The 17,474-nt window shown below is 43.6% G+C and overlaps 3 protein-coding genes across 6 annotated transcripts; 2 read left to right on the top strand and 1 right to left on the bottom strand.

The window, feature by feature from the left end:
* Window positions 1–7,663: 7,663 nt before the first annotated feature.
* Window positions 7,664–8,908, bottom strand: LOC112201354 (RNA polymerase II C-terminal domain phosphatase-like 4). The gene has a single exon (XM_024342245.1). The coding sequence runs from the start codon at window positions 8,906–8,908 to the stop codon at window positions 7,664–7,666; it is 1,245 nt and encodes a 414-aa protein (XP_024198013.1).
* A 443-nt stretch (window positions 8,909–9,351) lies between these two features.
* Window positions 9,352–11,997, top strand: LOC121052968 (NAC domain-containing protein 12-like). Its single transcript, XM_040519186.1, has 4 exons — window positions 9,352–9,384; window positions 9,482–10,210; window positions 10,316–10,567; window positions 10,674–11,997. The coding sequence occupies exons 1-4, from the start codon at window positions 9,352–9,354 to the stop codon at window positions 10,974–10,976; spliced, it is 1,317 nt and encodes a 438-aa protein (XP_040375120.1). The 3' UTR covers window positions 10,977–11,997.
* A 1,002-nt stretch (window positions 11,998–12,999) lies between these two features.
* LOC112193316 lies at window positions 13,000–15,894 on the top strand. 4 transcript variants are annotated; one of them, XM_040512656.1, is made up of 7 exons: window positions 13,000–13,219; window positions 13,332–13,624; window positions 13,812–13,919; window positions 14,023–14,252; window positions 14,555–14,885; window positions 14,976–15,274; window positions 15,412–15,894. In XM_040512656.1, exons 4-7 carry the CDS (start codon window positions 14,200–14,202, stop codon window positions 15,416–15,418), a joined length of 690 nt encoding a protein of 229 aa, XP_040368590.1. In that variant the 5' UTR covers window positions 13,000–13,219; window positions 13,332–13,624; window positions 13,812–13,919; window positions 14,023–14,199; the 3' UTR covers window positions 15,419–15,894. The 4 variants fall into 4 exon arrangements, with proteins under 4 accessions (XP_040368590.1, XP_024189180.1, XP_024189171.1 ...); XM_024333412.2 differs by having other exon boundaries at window positions 13,000–13,215; window positions 14,976–15,894; XM_024333403.2 differs by having other exon boundaries at window positions 14,976–15,894.
* The last annotated feature ends 1,580 nt before the right edge of the window (window positions 15,895–17,474 follow it).

Here is a 17,474-nt window from a genome sequence, read left to right as displayed (position 1 = left end):
CGAGGACAAGAACAAGGACTGAGGGTAATCTACCCATTCCCAGGCGGGGGTTCGCTCCGCGGAACGCCCAAGCGGGCCCCGCTGGCGACGCAACCACCCAAATTTTGGAGAGGATGCAGCAGTTAGAGCGGAGACTAATCCTGGCGGAGGCAGGCACCCCGGCGCCAGCCCCAAACCCACTCTTCGCATCCAGGCCAGGCCCATTCACCGCTACAATTTTGCAAGCCGTCAGGCCAGCGTTTGCAAAGACCCCAAAAATGTCACATTATAGCGGTAAGACCGACCCCTTCGTCCACATGGACACGTTCAAGAAGGTCACCAACAACAAGGGATTTGATGACGCCACCCTGTGCCACTTGTTCAGCGAAACGCTGGATAGTGAGGCAATGAGTTGGTTTTTCGAGTGTCCGCCAGGGTCCATCGACTCATTCCACGCATTATCTCATGCCTTCCTCTCTCGATTCATCTTGTTGTCCGCCGGTCATCACAACACGAGCCAGTTGTTTGGCGTCAGGCAGGGAGGGGACGAATCGTTGAAGGCATTCGTCACAAGATGGCGAGCGGCAGCATCTCAGTGCCGCGATCTCGACAAAACAATGGCTTCGGCGGCTTTCAAGCAGGGACTCCTCAAGGGACCATTCCTCTATCACCTCAACTACAATCATCCAAATGCGGCGTACGATCACCTTATGAGTGAGGCGGTCATTCATGCCCAGGCAGAGTTTATCACATATGGAGAAACCCCACCGCCACCAGCAGCACCAACAAAGTCATCTCAACCCTCCTCCAGCCATCAGGAGACCGCCAGCAAAGCCCCCACTGCACCGCCAGCCGACAAGAAGAGGGAGTGGCAGCAGGGCAGTTATCAAAGCAAGAGGCAGAAAGACAACCACTACAAGGGCAACCGCCCATCCCATGGGGACAATCGCAACAAGCAGACGGAGTCCTCTCAGCGGTATGCAGTATTCACCGTCCTCACAGCCTCGTACGAGGAAATTTACAATCAGTGTAAGGATCAGATACCACCGCCACCCTCACCGAAATTCCCCAAAAGGGGTAAGCCAAGAAACACCGGCATGTGGTGCAAATACCACGAGGACAGCGGTCACAATACCAACAGTTGCAACGCTCTCAAAACAACCATTGAGACCCTATACCGTGACGGCAAGATGGATCAGTTCAAGGTGCGCCAACCGCCACCTGTGATTGCCAACATTGAGCCACTGGGCCGCATCAACACCATCGACGGCGGGGCTCCAATCACCAACATGTCTCACAGGGCAAGAAAGCGTTACACACGCGCCAATCACCCAAAGGAAGTCTGTAACATCCGCTACGAGAGATCCACCAAACTCCCAAAGTCTGGTTGGGAGCCCATCACCTTCTCAGAGGAGGAGGAGCGCGGAGTACATCTACCCCATGACGACCCATTCCTGATCGATGCCATTCTCGACAGATGGTCAGTAGGAAGAATCTTGGTGGATAGCGGATCTGCTGTCAATGTCATATTCAGCGGTTGTTACAACAACCTTAAGCGGAACAAGAAACTACTACAAGACCATGAGCCATTGCTTAGCTTCTCCGGCGATATCACTCAGCCGCTGGGTTCTGACTACATGCGGTTAACCATCGGCTCCAGTCCATGTATGGCGGAGGTACATACCGAATTTATAATTGTGGACTGTTTCAGTTCGTATAACGCCATCATAGGACGGCCGACACTCAACAAGCTCAAATGCATCATCGCCGGATACATGCTTCTCATGAAGTTCCCCACACCCAACGGCACGGGCTGTGTCAGGGGAAGTCAGCAACTGGCACGAGAATGCTACTCTACCACCATTGCGCGGTCAACCCGCCGCCACGAAATCCTAACGGTAGGAAATCAGGCACCGCCACCAGATATCTTCGAGGATCCTAGGGATGAGGAGGAGAAATACGTGAGGAAGGAACCGGTCAATCCGGAAACATCGTTGAAGGTCATCAGCATCTCTGACGAGCACCCAGAGCGGACAGTCCGCATAGGAGCTCAGCTAGACCCAGAGGTGGCCGCAGAACTCACTCAATTCCTGCGGGACAACGCCGCCGTTTTCGCATGGTCATATGCGGACATGCCAGGTATCTCTCCCGAAATCATCACACACAAACTAACCATTAAGCCATCCTTCCATCCCATCAAGCAGAGGCGAAGGGCCTTCGACGAGGAGAAATACCGCGCCATAGGAGAAGAGGTCGCCAAACTCCAGGGCATTGGATTCATCCGCCAGGTAATCTATCCCCAATGGATCTCCAACCTGGTCATGGTCAAGAAGCCTAGCGGCAAGTGGCGGATGTGTGTCGACTTCAAAAATCTCAACAAGGCATGCCCAAAGGACAGTTTCCCTCTGCCACGCATTGACCAGCTGGTCGACGCGACCGCCGGGCATGAACTCCTCAGCATGATGGACGCCTTCTCCAGCTACAATCAGATCAAGATGCATCCCAGCGATCAGGAGTGTACCACCTTCACCACCGACAAAGGGCTGTACTGCTACAATGTCATGCCTTTCGGTCTGAAGAACGCCGGTGCAACTTATCAGCGGCTGATGAATGCTATGTTCGCTGAACATTTGGGCAAGATAATCGAGGTCTACGTGGACGACATGTTAGTCAAAAGTATAAAAGCCAGCGGACATGTGGCAAATCTCAAGATCATAGTTACCATCCTCCTGGCCTATGGCATGCGCCTCAACCCAGAAAAATGCTTCTTTGGCGTCACCGCCAGCAAATTTCTGGGTTATATTGTCAGTGAACGAGGAATCGAGGCTAACCCGGACAAGGTACAGGCCATACTCGACCTGGCGGACCCTGAGTATAAGATACACGTCCAGTGCCTCCAGGGCAAGTTAACCGCCCTCTCTCGATTCATCTCCAGGCTCTCTGACAGGTGTGCCCCATTTTTCAAGCTCCTCAAAACGACTCACAAGAAAGTTATCAACTGGAACCCAGAGTGTCAGACGGCGTTTCAGGGCTTGAAGGATTACCTAGCGGCAGTCCCACTACTCTCTATCCCTGTGCAAGGAGAGACACTGTTCATATACCTAGCGGTATCGGTATCGGCGGTGAGTTGCGCCATTGTCCGGCGGGAGGGACAGGACGAGCTCCCAGTTTTCTACGCCGGCAGAGGCATGAACGGGGCAGAAACAAGGTATCCACCCTTAGAACAGCTAGCTCTTGCACTCATCGTTGCCGCCAGACGCCTCCGCCAGTATTTTCAAGCGCACACAATCCATGTGCTGACCAATCAACCACTGAGACAGGTGATGCAGAACCCTGAACATTCAGGGCGCCTCAGCAAGTGGGCCATCGAGCTCAGTGAATTTGACATAGACTACAAGCCAAGAACCGCCATGAAGGGCCAGGCGGTAGCGGACTTCATCGCCGAGCTCACTGAGCGTCAGCCCAATCCCAGCACGGAGAATGAGCCCGGGACGGAAATGGTCACCGCTAAGGAGCCAGCTCCCCTACAATCAGATTGGAACCTGCATGTGGACGGCTCCGCCAGCGCCAAGGCCAGCGGCGCCGGAGTCATCCTCACAGGACCTGGGGGGCTGAATGTGGAATACGCACTAAAATTCAACTTCAAAGCCTCCAACAATATGGCGGAATACGAAGCACTCATTGCCGGCTTACTCCTCGCCATCGATTCAGGGGCTGACAGCGTCAACATCTTCAGTGATTCCCAGTTGGTCGTTAACCAGGTCAATGACAGCTTCCAGGCCAAGGACCAACGGTTAGCGGCATACTTGGGGTACGTTAAGACACTCCTCAAGAAATTCAAATTTCATAACATCACACAAATCCCCAGGGAAAAGAACGCCAAGGCTGATTCACTGGCAAGACTGGCAACCGCCCAGCCACATCAGAGTCCAGCGGACACAAGAGTGGAGTGTCTTGACAAGCCAAGTATCACAAAAACCCTGGCGGAGATCTTCAACATTGAGGTCAATACCAGCTGGATGGACGAAGTCATTGAGTACAAGCGCAACGGCACATTGCCGGACGACAAAGTTAAGGCGCGACAACTCCAGCGGAGGGCAACCCGCTACAACATCCAGAACGGCAAGCTGTACCGCCAGGGATTCACCCATCCCAACCTCCGCTGCCTAACCCCAGAGGAGGGAAAGGTCGTTCTGGCAGCAATTCATAGCGGAGAATGCGGAAACCATTCAGGCGCCAGATCCTTAGCCAATCGCACAATGCGACAAGGCTATTTTTGGCCTACTCTCGGCGACGATGCCCGCCAGGTATCAAGATCATGCCACAAGTGCCAACAATTTGCTGACATCCCGCATGCACCGGCGGAACCACTATCGGTCATCGTCGCTCCATGGATCCACTCAACTTGGGGCCTGGATCTGATGGGAAAATTTCAAACCACCAAGGGCCAGTTCAAGTACATCATAGTGGCTATCGACTACGACAGCAAGTGGATAGAGGCGGAACCACTAACAGCAATAACTATCGCCAAGGTAATTCACTTCCTCTGGAAGAACATCTACTGCCGTTACGGTGTCCCACACACGATAATCACCGACAATGGCACACAATTCAACAACAAGGAGCTCATCTCTTTCACCGCCAACTTGGGTACTAAGATGAGTTTTGCATCTGTCGCCCACCCCCAGACCAACGGTCAGGTCGAAGCAGCAAACAAGATAATCAAAAAGCTGCTGAAGAAAAAACTCGACAAAGCAAAGGGTCTATGGGCGGAGAAACTCCCGGAAGTTCTATGGGCCATCAGAACAACCCCAACTTCCGCAACTGGTGAAACTCCTTTTTGCATGATGTTCGGAACGGAGGCTGTCCTGCCTATTGAGGTCTCTCAACCTACCGCCAGAGTCGAGGGCTACCGCCCAGAGACCAACACTGACGGCATCAACCTGGACAAGGACCTCCTGGAGGAAAAGCGACACAAGGCCCACCTATGCAACCTGCAAAACAAGCAGCGGGTATCGCGTTTCTACAACGCCAGAGTCAAGGCCCGGAACCTCCAACTGGGGGACTGGGTAATGAAGGAAGTCATTCCACCGCCAACAAAGCTTCGCCCAACTTGGGAAGGTCCATACAAAATTGTGGAAGTCGTTAGCCCAGGCACCTTCTACTTAATGGACAAGGATGGCGTCACAACGACCCACCCTTGGAATACCGAACACCTTCGGTATTATTACAAATAGTCATGCCGCTACCCAAGAGCATCTTGACTTAGCTAAATTTTTGTTCAATATTTAGCTAAGGGAAGCTACCCAACGGGTACTACCCCTCTTTTGTAAACGCTGATCAGTCAGCTATCAATGAAACGAGGAATTATTCAAACCATTGTTACCAAGTCTAGCACTGAGGGCAACTGGCAACGCCAGGAATCGTCAGCGGACCACGTCCGCTACGTGGTGCACTTGGACCAATTTTAATTCCTTTAATGTTTCATTGCTTGGCAAAAGAAAAATCTCTACGTCAAAACTCTAGCGGATCCTCACTTATCTTCCAGGTGACGGAGCCTCCGCTGAGCGAAACCCCGCCAGCGGATCCTCACTTGTCATCTCCCAGGTGACTGTCCACTGAGTGAAACCCCGCCAGCGGAGCTTCTCTCGTCATTTGGTAAACGGGGCGTCCTCCGCTACACAGCGCACCGCTAGCTGACCCCCTTTCTCATCTGACAAGCTGCGTACTTTATTCAGCGCAACACCGCTCAATAAAATACCACCAAGCACGTCTGCTTGACGCTGCTTCCTGCTACATCTAGCGGGGGGACTTCCGCCAGCGGCGGATCCCGAGGCCACGCCTCTCTGACAACGCCGCCACGCGGAGTTACGGTCAGAATGTCCCTACGGGACACGGGGACTAGTCAACAGTCTACGACAACCCTGATCAGGTACGTTGACCCCCGTCACCTGGGTGCTAAGATTGGGCTCGCAACCCAACACCCTCTGCTCCGTGCAGCTCCCCCTCAACAAACAATAACAGCGACCATCCGGAGGTCCATCTTAGCCGGGGAGTGGGGGACTCCCTGGGGGGCCTAGCAGGGGCCCACCCGAAAGGGCACAAAGCGTTTGCTCAGTAAATCCATGGCTGACAACGCACTGACGCTAATTATGCTTCTGCAAAGTCTAGCGGGAGAAACGCTTCAAACCGCCGATCAACTCCCCAACCAAGATTGCCCTCCTTGACTGGGGATTTGGGGGACTTGTACATACATGTGCATTTGCAAGCATAATTAGCTATAATGAGCCACGCTCAGGGTACCGCCAGGGGTACCAACGCCCACCTCATGAGTGACTGGCGTAAAGACAGCTAGCCAGGTTACCGCCTGAGCCCCGGATCAACCCCAAAGCACCGCCGACGCGCCGCCACGCGCCGTGTCAAGGTAGCATCAGAAGCTACTGAAACTGGGAACTGAAGCACATCAGTCCCACATCGAAAACAAGGAGAAGATCATCCTCTTCCTCACCTATAAAAGGTCCTCTCCTCTCTCCTCATTTATGACACATTCAATACTTACCTACTGTTACTTTGTCAACATAAATACATTGACTAACTTAGGCATCGGAGAGTTGAAGACCGCCCGGCGCGGTCTCCCTCTGACGCCCATTGTATTTTATTTGACAGGTAACGGGAACCACTCACAACAAAGGTATCGATCCGCCCGCCGGATCAGCGTTAACTAAGGTCCAGCTACCGCTAGACTTTTAAACATTAACACTTATATATGATCTTTTAAATTGGAAAGAAATTGGTGCACCAAGTTCTTTAGAAGTTAGGGATATAAACCCGAGACGAGCAAAAAGCGGATAAATTTTTCAAGTAGGCAAGGTTTTATGTAAGATTGAAAACATAACTACTTTTACAATTCTCTTCATTCAAAAAGAGTTTTTCTATTGGAACCTCCAAATTTACTCACTTGACCTCTATGCTTTTTACATCTCCTATCAAATTTTCAAATACTAAAAAAAATAAAATAAAGATTAATAATTTTTTCTTAATGTTTCTCTATTTTCTGTACCTCATAATTAATTATTTAAATATTTTTTTATTTAATTTTATTTGCTAGCTCTGTTTTTTTTTTTCCTTCTTTTTGCAAATATAATGGATAGATTTAGATTTATGTCATAATATAATTTATTTTGTTCTCCCTGAACAATATGCGTTCAATATGCATATAATACATTTTTATCTTAATCATAGTTTTATTTCTTATTAAATATATATGAATGTTTTAATGAGTATTAGTGAAATTGGAAAATGAAAATAGATAGAGAAAATAATAAAGAATGTAATTTAATATTATTGAATTGGAAAGTCTAGAGAAAATAAATATAACAATTTTTTTGGTATAATTATTGTCCTTAATAGTCATTTTATAGTAGGTTATATATGTCATTTAATTATTCATAATAGAGTGAGGTCAAGTGAGCATATTTAGAGGTTCCAATAGAAACTCTCTTCAAAAATCCTCTCACTTGGAGACGTACGTTTTTGATCTTGCAATTCGATCATTTCGCTTTTTGTTTTCATTTGTGGGAACTGGCTTTGACTTATAGGGTCTGGTAAGGCAACTATTATGATACAGGCAAGTTGAGGGGTGAACAATCAAGTTAAGAGTATGTAGCTCAATGCTGTTAATGAACTAATGACAGGGGAAATTATCTTCAGGTTGCCTTTGCCACATAAAATTTGTAGTATGAATCCACTGGGGATTCACCAAAAATTTTCCTTCTTTAACTGCCCAACACGATTTCTGTGTTCGGGCATTGGCTGCAACCACATGTGTGACTGATGGATCAACTTGTGTTGAACAAGTAGCTCCTAACTCCTCCACCATCTTCCACAAAGGATGAGTATCAGCCTGGACATTTGAGGGGAAGACATGGCTGAAAACAATTCTATAGCCCTTCAAGACTTCCTTCTTTAGGATTTTCAACACGAGCCTCACATCTCTGTCGATAAGATCCCACCCTTGTAACTCAACTTCATTAAAGAATATGGTGTGAATATGCTTAAGAAGTTGGAGTACATTTGCAAGATAAGCTCCTCCAAACCGATCACATTCATCGATCTTCAACTCAGAATAAGGCTTACCATTACTGAGGCCAAACTTTTGACAACTAGACCTAAAGAAATGGTATCTTGGCATTTCTATTACATTGTCCTGGTTGTCAGTTGTCCATACATCTTTCGAATCATCAAGGATCACAACAGCAGAATCTCTTGCAAGCAGGACATCTAGACGCTTTCGATCTGTTTCTGTGCTATCACTACGCGATATGACTCTACCACCAAAGATTTGATTTCCAGGGTCAAGCAGCTTAGCCATTTCGAGTGCATAGGCTCGATTACCCATTGTGTATATGGACATCTCAAACATTTGACTGGCTTGCACTAAAAACGTCCTAATATAAGGCCTCAACTTGGTCATCAGTTGCATACTGGGAGTGTCCACAATGTGAACATATTGCAGAGAATGATCAGATTGGGTTTGGGTCTTCAAATATTCTTCGTCTGGTGACATATTATCAAGGAAGGTGGTATTCAGCAGGGTGTGGTCTAGATCAAGAACCAAATGAAGTTTCTTATGGTTCAACAATAAGTTTTTAGTGTTTTCGTTGTGTAATCGATCGATTACATCATCATTAAGCCCCAATCTCTTGGGTATGTACCCAAGTCTCAAACCACAAGACCTGGAAATTTCATCAGAAGCAAATCTTGCCTCTTCTGGAACTCCCAGATTAGCTCCTATCTTAGGCCTCTTTGTCCTCTCATCTATGAATCCCAAGTCACTGTAATCACAATCTAACCCTCTTCCCCTCTTGAGATACCCAACAAGGTTATCGATATTATGCAAAATCGGAGAGACAGTAACCACACTCATCATGATGATCAAGAAATTGAATTTATTTATGGAATCTTTCAAGAATTTAACCAAGAACAACGAAAGATCGATACAGAAAATAGTGATAAATGGAAATTAGGGTTTCACTATTATACACAGTGAATGTGAACGAAAACAAGGAAGAAAAGCCCTTGTTTGTTTAGCCTTGTGCCGTCGTCGTCTCTGATCTTCTTCGTTCAGTTCTGCGCAGCTTGGGATTTTTGCCAATTTGGGGTTTTTCTTTTGGTTTGTTTCAGGTCAAAGAGAAATTAGAAATGCAGAGCAGGGTGAAATGAAAAGGAAAGAGCTGATCGAGTTTATATAGGCAAGGCTTCTAAATCCTTATCATAATGGGATTAGGAAACCATTTAGCTTTCTTTTTGTTATTTTTTTTTTGACATAATGGGATTAGGACTCCCAGATCACGACCATCATCCCTGAAATCGATGTGTGCAAGCACGAGCCTCACGAGTTACCAGGTAAACCATCTTCCGAACCAGAACACCATCAATTTCAACTATTAATGATCTGACTCACAGTCATTCACACTCTATTGTACGTCTTGCATTTTTGCAGAACGGGCGTTCACAAGGGCGGAAAGTCTGGGCAGGAAATTTTTCTTTTTTTTTCTTCTTTTGGTTTGCAAGGGAAGTGTCTTGGGACAGTCAAGGAAAGTGGTACTTCTTCACTCCGCGTGATTACAAGTACAATAACAGCACTCGCTCCAACAGGACTACATGGGAAGGGTTTTGGAAGATCACAGGTAAGGACCGTGCAATCAAGGCCCCCGGCTCCAAAGCTGTGATTGGGAGAAAGAGGACCTTGACCTTCTACAAACGTGGAGTGCCGAAATCCCAGAAGAGCAACTGGGTTATTCATGAGTATTATCTCATTCAGGCACATTCTGATCCTCCTAAGCAGATAGGGGACTTTGTTATCTGCTGCTTGAAGTACAAATCAGATAACTCTGATTATGATAAGGATGCCCCATTCTGTGATCGAGGTAGCAGTAGCTGCAGTATGGCCTCCAATGTTGAAAATCAAGCTGAAGAAAACTGGGCATCGAAAGAGCTGGTAAATATTGTTCCAATTCCCAGTGGAAATGATGATGAAACTGGTGGTGGTATGATTACAGAAGAAGAGGAATACCTGACTTTAGAGGAGGTGGAAGATATTCTTCACATTGGCAATCCGCATGAATTTGAAGGCACGCAAACTGATCCTTGTCGTATAGATAAGAATGATCCTTCAACCGCTGTTGAAGGTCAACCTGATAGAAGCAATTCATCTGATATGATTGAAGAGGTCAGAACAAACTTGCATTTTGATTTCTTCTATGAAATTTTCAATATGGAGCACAAAAGTATAATGAAAATGTGACCTCACACTTTCTTGTTTGTGATGAAACAGCTACTAGATGACCCAGAAAATCTGGATTCACTCTTTCATCCGCCTGCACCACCTCAACTGCATCAGCTACATCAGTCACCGATGAATACCACCAATATCCATAATGATGAATGTCGTAAGAGGACATATCCATTTGAGGATGAGGACCCTTCTCTTATGAAGAATAATAATATCTCAACCAATGATAACGACGAATTAGTTAGCAACATCGCATCTAGTTCTGCAAATCAAGCCGCAAATATGATTCCAGAGGTGAGAATAAGCATGCTCTTTTAACAACTTTTTATTTGAACTTCTAAATATGCTGCAACAAAAGAAGTGAATCCAAACTTAACTCTTTCTGCATTTGTTAATTCAGGGATATTCTCAACTAGGAGCAAATCTGGGATCAGAATTTGATTCATTTCTGCCAAAGGATTACGATTATACATTACCATCAATAAACGGAGGACCGAGAGATTTTTCCCATGACAATAATTTCATTGAGTTGGATGATTTACTATCTTCATACGAAGGTATTGACTCTTCTCTCGCACAGTTCCTACATACAGTTATTGATGGAGGTAGAGGAGTAACCAGTGACATAAACACCGAAGTAGTACATGGATCGGTAAACGATTATTCTGCATTAGCCGTTGGAGCAACGCTCCAGCGTAGCTGATCAACCTTTATTTATAGGAGAATATCAAAGGAGGCCTCAGTAATAATGTCTTAACTTACATTATTACAGTCGGTGATATTCTCCTACAAATGATTCAAAAATCTCCAGGTTATATGAAATGCTCAGCTGTGTTGATTGGCATACAATCGCAGCTTTTCTGCATTTCTTGTACTGGAGGCTTTGGAAACTTCTTAATCGTTTTGGCATTCAATTACAACTCAAGACAGCTGCAACTAGTCTATACCTGTTTCTCTCTCTTTTTTTTTTTTTTTTTGGGAGTGGGGGAGGCATTGCTGGTGTCACAGCGTCCCCCAGTGAACTTTTGGTTGAAAGTGAGACCGGCGAATGCATATGGTTCAAATGCCATCCGGAAGTCTACCCTTCACTGATTGTGACGAGTCCAGGCAAATAAAGGTGTCTCTTCTCATAAGCAGTTCCTTGGAGGTGGAGCTTCCTCTGTCAACATTACTACCTATATTCATTCCTCAGATCATCTTGTCAATATAAGTACCAATATTCCTTCCTCTGATCAAACATCGTGTCAACCGAAGTACCAATATTTGTTCCTCATATCCATGGTTTTCAAATGTCCTAAAATCAAAGGACATAACTATCCACATCCCTTTCTTCAGATCCCCAATAGTGAATCCCCAGGATCACCAATAGTTGTTCTTTAAACAAATAGTCGGCAATTAGTATGTCCTTAATTAAGATCAAAGGACATACGCAAAACATCAATATCATCCAATATCCAGTCATTGAGTCAAACAGGGGAGGTGCTCCTAGAAGAATCCGACTGCAGAGCAGCATCACAAGCCAAGGTGAGATAAACAATCTGATAACACTAAAGAATATCTTTCTTGCATTAAATAAAATTTTACACTGAAGAGGCTATTTGCTACAGCCTTAACTAAATCTGGTTTCTGTTTATAGGTAGTGAAGCTGCAGAGGCATTATACTGCTGTTTATCTGCTCCAGAAGAAACTGAAAGTCCTGGAAGCAGACACTAGTTCAAAGCTGGCACCCAACAGTTCTAGCCTAAGAGGCCACTATGGGCAACACAACTGTATAGTCGCTATCAGGAAGCAGTTTTACGAAAGAAACCTGCTGCTAAATGGTTGCTGGAGTCTTAAAGATATATTAGTAATAATCAGACAGCAGTATTCTGTCTGGTTACAATCATTTCCAAGATGTATGAATACAATTAAAGGTCATAGAGAGGCCTTCAGACCATATGTCCGAACACCTCATGCCTAAAACCAAATATTGTATCACTCATCATATCGCTCTTGTTCGTATTACACTATTACCCTAATATTCTTGTGGATGATGTTCATTATGAAGCTTTAATGTTTAATGGAATTTGGTGTATATTATTCCCTGTTTCTGTTTGAACTCACAATATATACATGCCTTTAATTCTTCGGAAGGATGAGATAAACATCATGAACATTATAAACCAGTTGGATATATGCATTTAGCAGACACCAAGCACAAATAGTGACATAGATACTTAAATTGAAAACTGTAAAATACTTTATCATCTAACCTTTGAGTGCCACAGTGTTGGAGGATCATACAAATATCATCACAGAAGAATATTTCCTGTCCTGTAAAAGGATTAACCCCAAAGCTGACTTCCACAATAAACCCTGCAAATTGTGTCAATAAATCACCATTTCTCAAAAACCAAGAAACAAAAATCTGTACTAAAAACATATAAACAATGAGCAATAAGCAAAACTGATTTCAGTACCTGAAAGGAATGTCAAACACCGACAGCAATATTCGGTGTACTGAAAGGAATTCAGCTAGCAATATTCGGTGTATGTCAAAAATGAGTGACTGCATTATTTAGGAAGAAGTTTTGCCTCTTTCCAATTGTAATTATAGATTGATTCAATCGACAAAAAGAAAAAGATTTGGTTAAATAAATGGAAGCACCGATTAGACTCCTTCGAGTGGAAGGTGCTGACTACTTGTGAAGTTGTGAAGCACGTCTGGAAACCCCATTGGAAACTCTGCAACGAATCTTTACAGACATGGAAAAAGTTGCTAGAGGGGTTAGTCGCAACAGACAAAAGATGACACGCACTCGGTATGACATGTTGGGCTTACTTGAACTTCAACACCATAAATACACCTTCCCTCTTCTCCTCTGCTTCTCAGAGCTCACCATTGAGAGAGAAGGAGATATCACAACAACAACATTTTCCCACAAATACGAGTCGACTGACATGTTGGTAACCAAAGACTCGACCTTTCTCAATTTTGATTACTACCCATTTCTGAATATTTGGCATTATGAACAGGGTCGGTTCTGATTTTCGTGTTTTGTGTGTTGGGTTTGGGCAGCGTTGTAGGGGACTGAGACAGAGGCTCAGGACATGGAGTGGTGGTTCTTCACCAGAAAGTATTACAAGTACAACAAAAGCTCTCGCTCGAATCGGAGCACGAAGAAGGGATACTGGGAAATCACAGGCAAGGAGCGTGGGATTAAGGCTTGACGATCCAAAGCTGAAATTGGGAACAAGAGGACATTGACTTTTTACCAGGATCGTGTGCCGAAATCGAACATGACCAGCTGGGTCATTCTTGAGTACTATCTTCCTGGAAATGTTGTTATTTCGTATCCGAAGCAGGCCCAGGTCAGTCTCTGATTCTCTTTATCAGTTTTTTGTGATCGTGCTGTGTTTAGTGGATTGAGGATTTAGTATGTCATGGACTTTAGTGGATTGATGTGTGTCCTCAATAATTATTTTGAATACTTGGTTCTTGCATAGTATAATTGAGATTCATACTTATTAACCATGACCTCGCCTCAAATTTACGCAGGGCGACTTTGTTATCTGTTGCTTGAAGATTAAATCAGATGAGAAGGATTCTTCGGTCAGTAATGAATCGAATTGTGAAAATCAAGCTGCTGATGAAATGAATCAAGAGGTAAGAACGAACATGTTCTTCTTGATATGGAGCACGAGAAGTATAACAAATTAAGGTCTTGCTTGCTTATAGTTTTGAATCCTGATTTTATACTCGGGCACAGGGAAGAGAGGAGTTGCTATTCCATCAACCTCAGCCTCTGGATGACAGCTGCCCCTCAGCACTGCAGTCACCGGCATCCCAGGAGCTGGAAGCTGTTCTGCAAATCAATAGCACTAATGATGATTGCATTAAGTTGCAATAACCATTTGGAGATGGTATTCTTGTCTTCTAGACGGGAATGAAGTTTCAACCTGTGATGAAGATGAGACGGTTTGTGATGTGTTTCCACAGGTGAGAATGGACATGCTTTTTGTTGTTAAACATTTTGGCTATAAATCCCAAATACAATAGCAAAACTTAAGTCGCAAGAGCGAATAGAAACAGAAATTGCTGGTTCTTGTGTTACAAGAATATCTTTCAACCACTGATGATATAATGAGCCTGCTAACTACATTACGTCTAAGTTAGAAATGAAGTTGTAGAGGATATGTGAAATCGCATCCTCTTTGAACATCTTCTTATACTAACTCAATATGCACATAGAAGTATGAAACTATGAACTGATGCTTGCTTTTTTGCGGTTATTAATTCAGCTATGTGATCAGCCAGAAGAAAATCTGGATTCACTCTTACGTCCACCTCAGCCACAAGATCACCGTACTGCAGTCACCAATATACACAAAGCTGGGAAATGATCCACATCTGCTTCAGCCACAGGATTACCAGCCCTCAATATTGCAGTCACCAATATACACAAAGTTGGGAAATGTTTCAGATGCCAATCTCTATTTTGGTGAATGCAATAATTGGCAATCTGCATTTAAGAAAAAAGTTTCAACCAATGAAGTTGACATACCAGTTAGACATATCTTGTCTAATTTTGAAAATCAAGCTACAGACTCTAGGATTCTAAAGGTGAGAATGGTATGCTATAATGCTATATGAATTTTATCTCAAAACAAGTATGTTCAAGCACCAAACTCAATGCTTGTTTATTTGTTATTCTTAATCCAGGTGCATCATCCTCAATCCAAAGAAAATCTGGAACCAGCGGTTTATTCATTCCAGCCACAAGATTCTACTGTGCAGTCAATGATGTACACAATATATGGAGATGCTTTACATAATATTGAATGCAATGATTTGCAATCTTCGCTTGCAAACTATGACTTTTCTGTCACAAAGTTGTTGAATACAAGCACTGCTGACCAGGATTATTACTCTTCTGATCAAACAACACAGACTCCTTCCATAGACTCCAACCTGCCAACGTCACTGAGAAGGGTCTACCATGGCGATAGTGGAGTAAGCAGGTATGATACAAACACTGAAGTAGCCCATGGAAGTGTACAATATTTGTCTGCATTGGCTATTGGAAATACCCTCCAATGTAGCTAATGAACTACATGAGTATGATATTATCCTGTAGCTAATGGATAGGCCTTTGAAGGAATTGAAGATGAAGCTTTTCAAATATGAGATATCAATGCTTGTACTAACTGCTCCCGGAGGAAGTGGGAAAACTACACTGGCCACAAAGTTTTGTCAAGATGGAGAAGTCAGAGATAAATTCAAGAACAATATCTTCTTTGTAACCGTTTCCAAGAAGCCCAGGTTAGACCTTCTTGTAGAAGAGAACGCAAAGGTTCCCAGATACCCGATCTCCAAAATGAAGTAACTGCAGTTAATTGGCTACATGATTTTCTAGACCAAACAGGACAAAATCCTTTACTGTTAATTTGTTTTGGATGATGTTTGGTCTGAATCCGAATCCCTTCTTGAGAAGTTTGATGAATGGAAAATGTCAAGTTGCAAGATTCCAATCTGCCTCTTCTAATTCAGGCAAGTGTAACAATACGCCTTCAATGGCTTCTGTTCCCTGTTGTAACAAATAAGTCAATTCCAGGAATAAGTATTTTTCATGTTAAATGAAATGACAGTGCTATCCAAGCTTGGTGATTCAATTTGTTTAAAATCTTACCGTATTCTTTGTGAATACATGAAAAATGTTGTTGCGAAGCCACAACTGACTGCGTCCACTAGGCTCTTCATAAGACTCTTGTCAAACAATTTCACATCCCATTTCTTGTATCAAATCATGCATACCTATTTCATCGCCTGATGAAATAGTTAAGAGAGATTTCTCAACAAGAACATCTATTACAATACGAGTGCAAACGTCAGAACTGTATTGTAGTTCAATAATAAACTTGGCTTGACATTGCAACGAAAAACATGCGATGTCCAGAAAAATTTTCTTCTCCATCTCATCAAGTCCATCATAACTTACTTTTAGCAAATCAAAAATTGTTCTGTTGGGAGTATTCCGTAGTTTTTCCAATGCAGAACTCTGGACTTCTTTTATACAAGACCCCAAAGTTTTAAGGGGGGTGTATTATATATGAAATTAGTGGAACTTTTTAAGAAATCTATGGAATTTAAAAGTCTGGGTAGATTCAATATAGACTTTCAGCAGTCCATGAAAGTCTTGGGGTATTCGATTAGGATTTTTAAAGACTTTATAAATTCCACCAAAATCTAGGGGTATTCAATTAAGACTTTTAAAAATGAATAAAAGTTTAGAGGTATTCAAAATTTCATTCATACTTATGAAATTAGAAAATCAAGGATAATCATGGACTTTGTAGTGTTAACTATACATACCAAATTCCAATAATTTTCTAGCCACAAGACCACAGATTTGAAAAAGTCTATCAAAGACTTTTTTTTTTTTTTTTTTTTTAAATCTATCAAAGTTTTCTCTCTGGCCGCAAAGAGATTGGTTATTTATCGTCTCTGTCTTTTTTTTTTTTTTTTTTTTTTTGAGAAACTGTCAACTTATATAAATTAGGAGGCAAACTCCTTAGAAAGTACATCAACAATACAAGATGGAGGCTCTAGGCCCCAAAATAAAAAACTAGAAGAACAAGCAAAACGAGCTAAGGTGTGAGCCACAACATTGGCTTGACAATAAGCATGAGTAAAATAAGAAACCCGCATCTGCTGAAAATGAAAGGTAATGTCATCATACACACGCCCAATGAAGGAAGTATGAGGAATGACTCTCTGCTTAGTAGCATGAAAAAGAGTAAGAGAATCAGTCTCAAAAATAACTGGAGAGAGGCCACGCTGAATAGCAAGTGAGACTGCCTCCCTCCCTGCCAATGCTTCAACCTATTCTGAAGAAGAAGCATGAGATACTGGAGCATAATAACCACCTAAACATCTCCCCATGTCATCACGAATAATGACTCCAATCCCCCCAATACATGTATCTTTGTAAAAGGCACCATCAACATTAATCTTCACCCACCCTGCACTTGGAGGTTTCCAAGGAACTATGATTATACGCATTTATATGCGTGTTATTACATCTAAAACACTAGAATTAAACTAATCCTCATGTCAATTAATATGCAATTAATCCATTTTTTTATTTACTTTGTAGAAAATGAGTGGAATTGCGGAAACGAGAGAAAATGGTGCGAAATTGGAGCAAATTGGAGTTTCCGA

Source organism: Rosa chinensis, chromosome 1 (assembly GCF_002994745.2).
Source record: "Rosa chinensis cultivar Old Blush chromosome 1, RchiOBHm-V2, whole genome shotgun sequence".
NCBI lineage: Eukaryota > Viridiplantae > Streptophyta > Magnoliopsida > Rosales > Rosaceae > Rosa > Rosa chinensis.
Note: the sequence above shows the minus strand (reverse complement) of the source record. Positions and strands in the feature narration are given on the sequence as shown.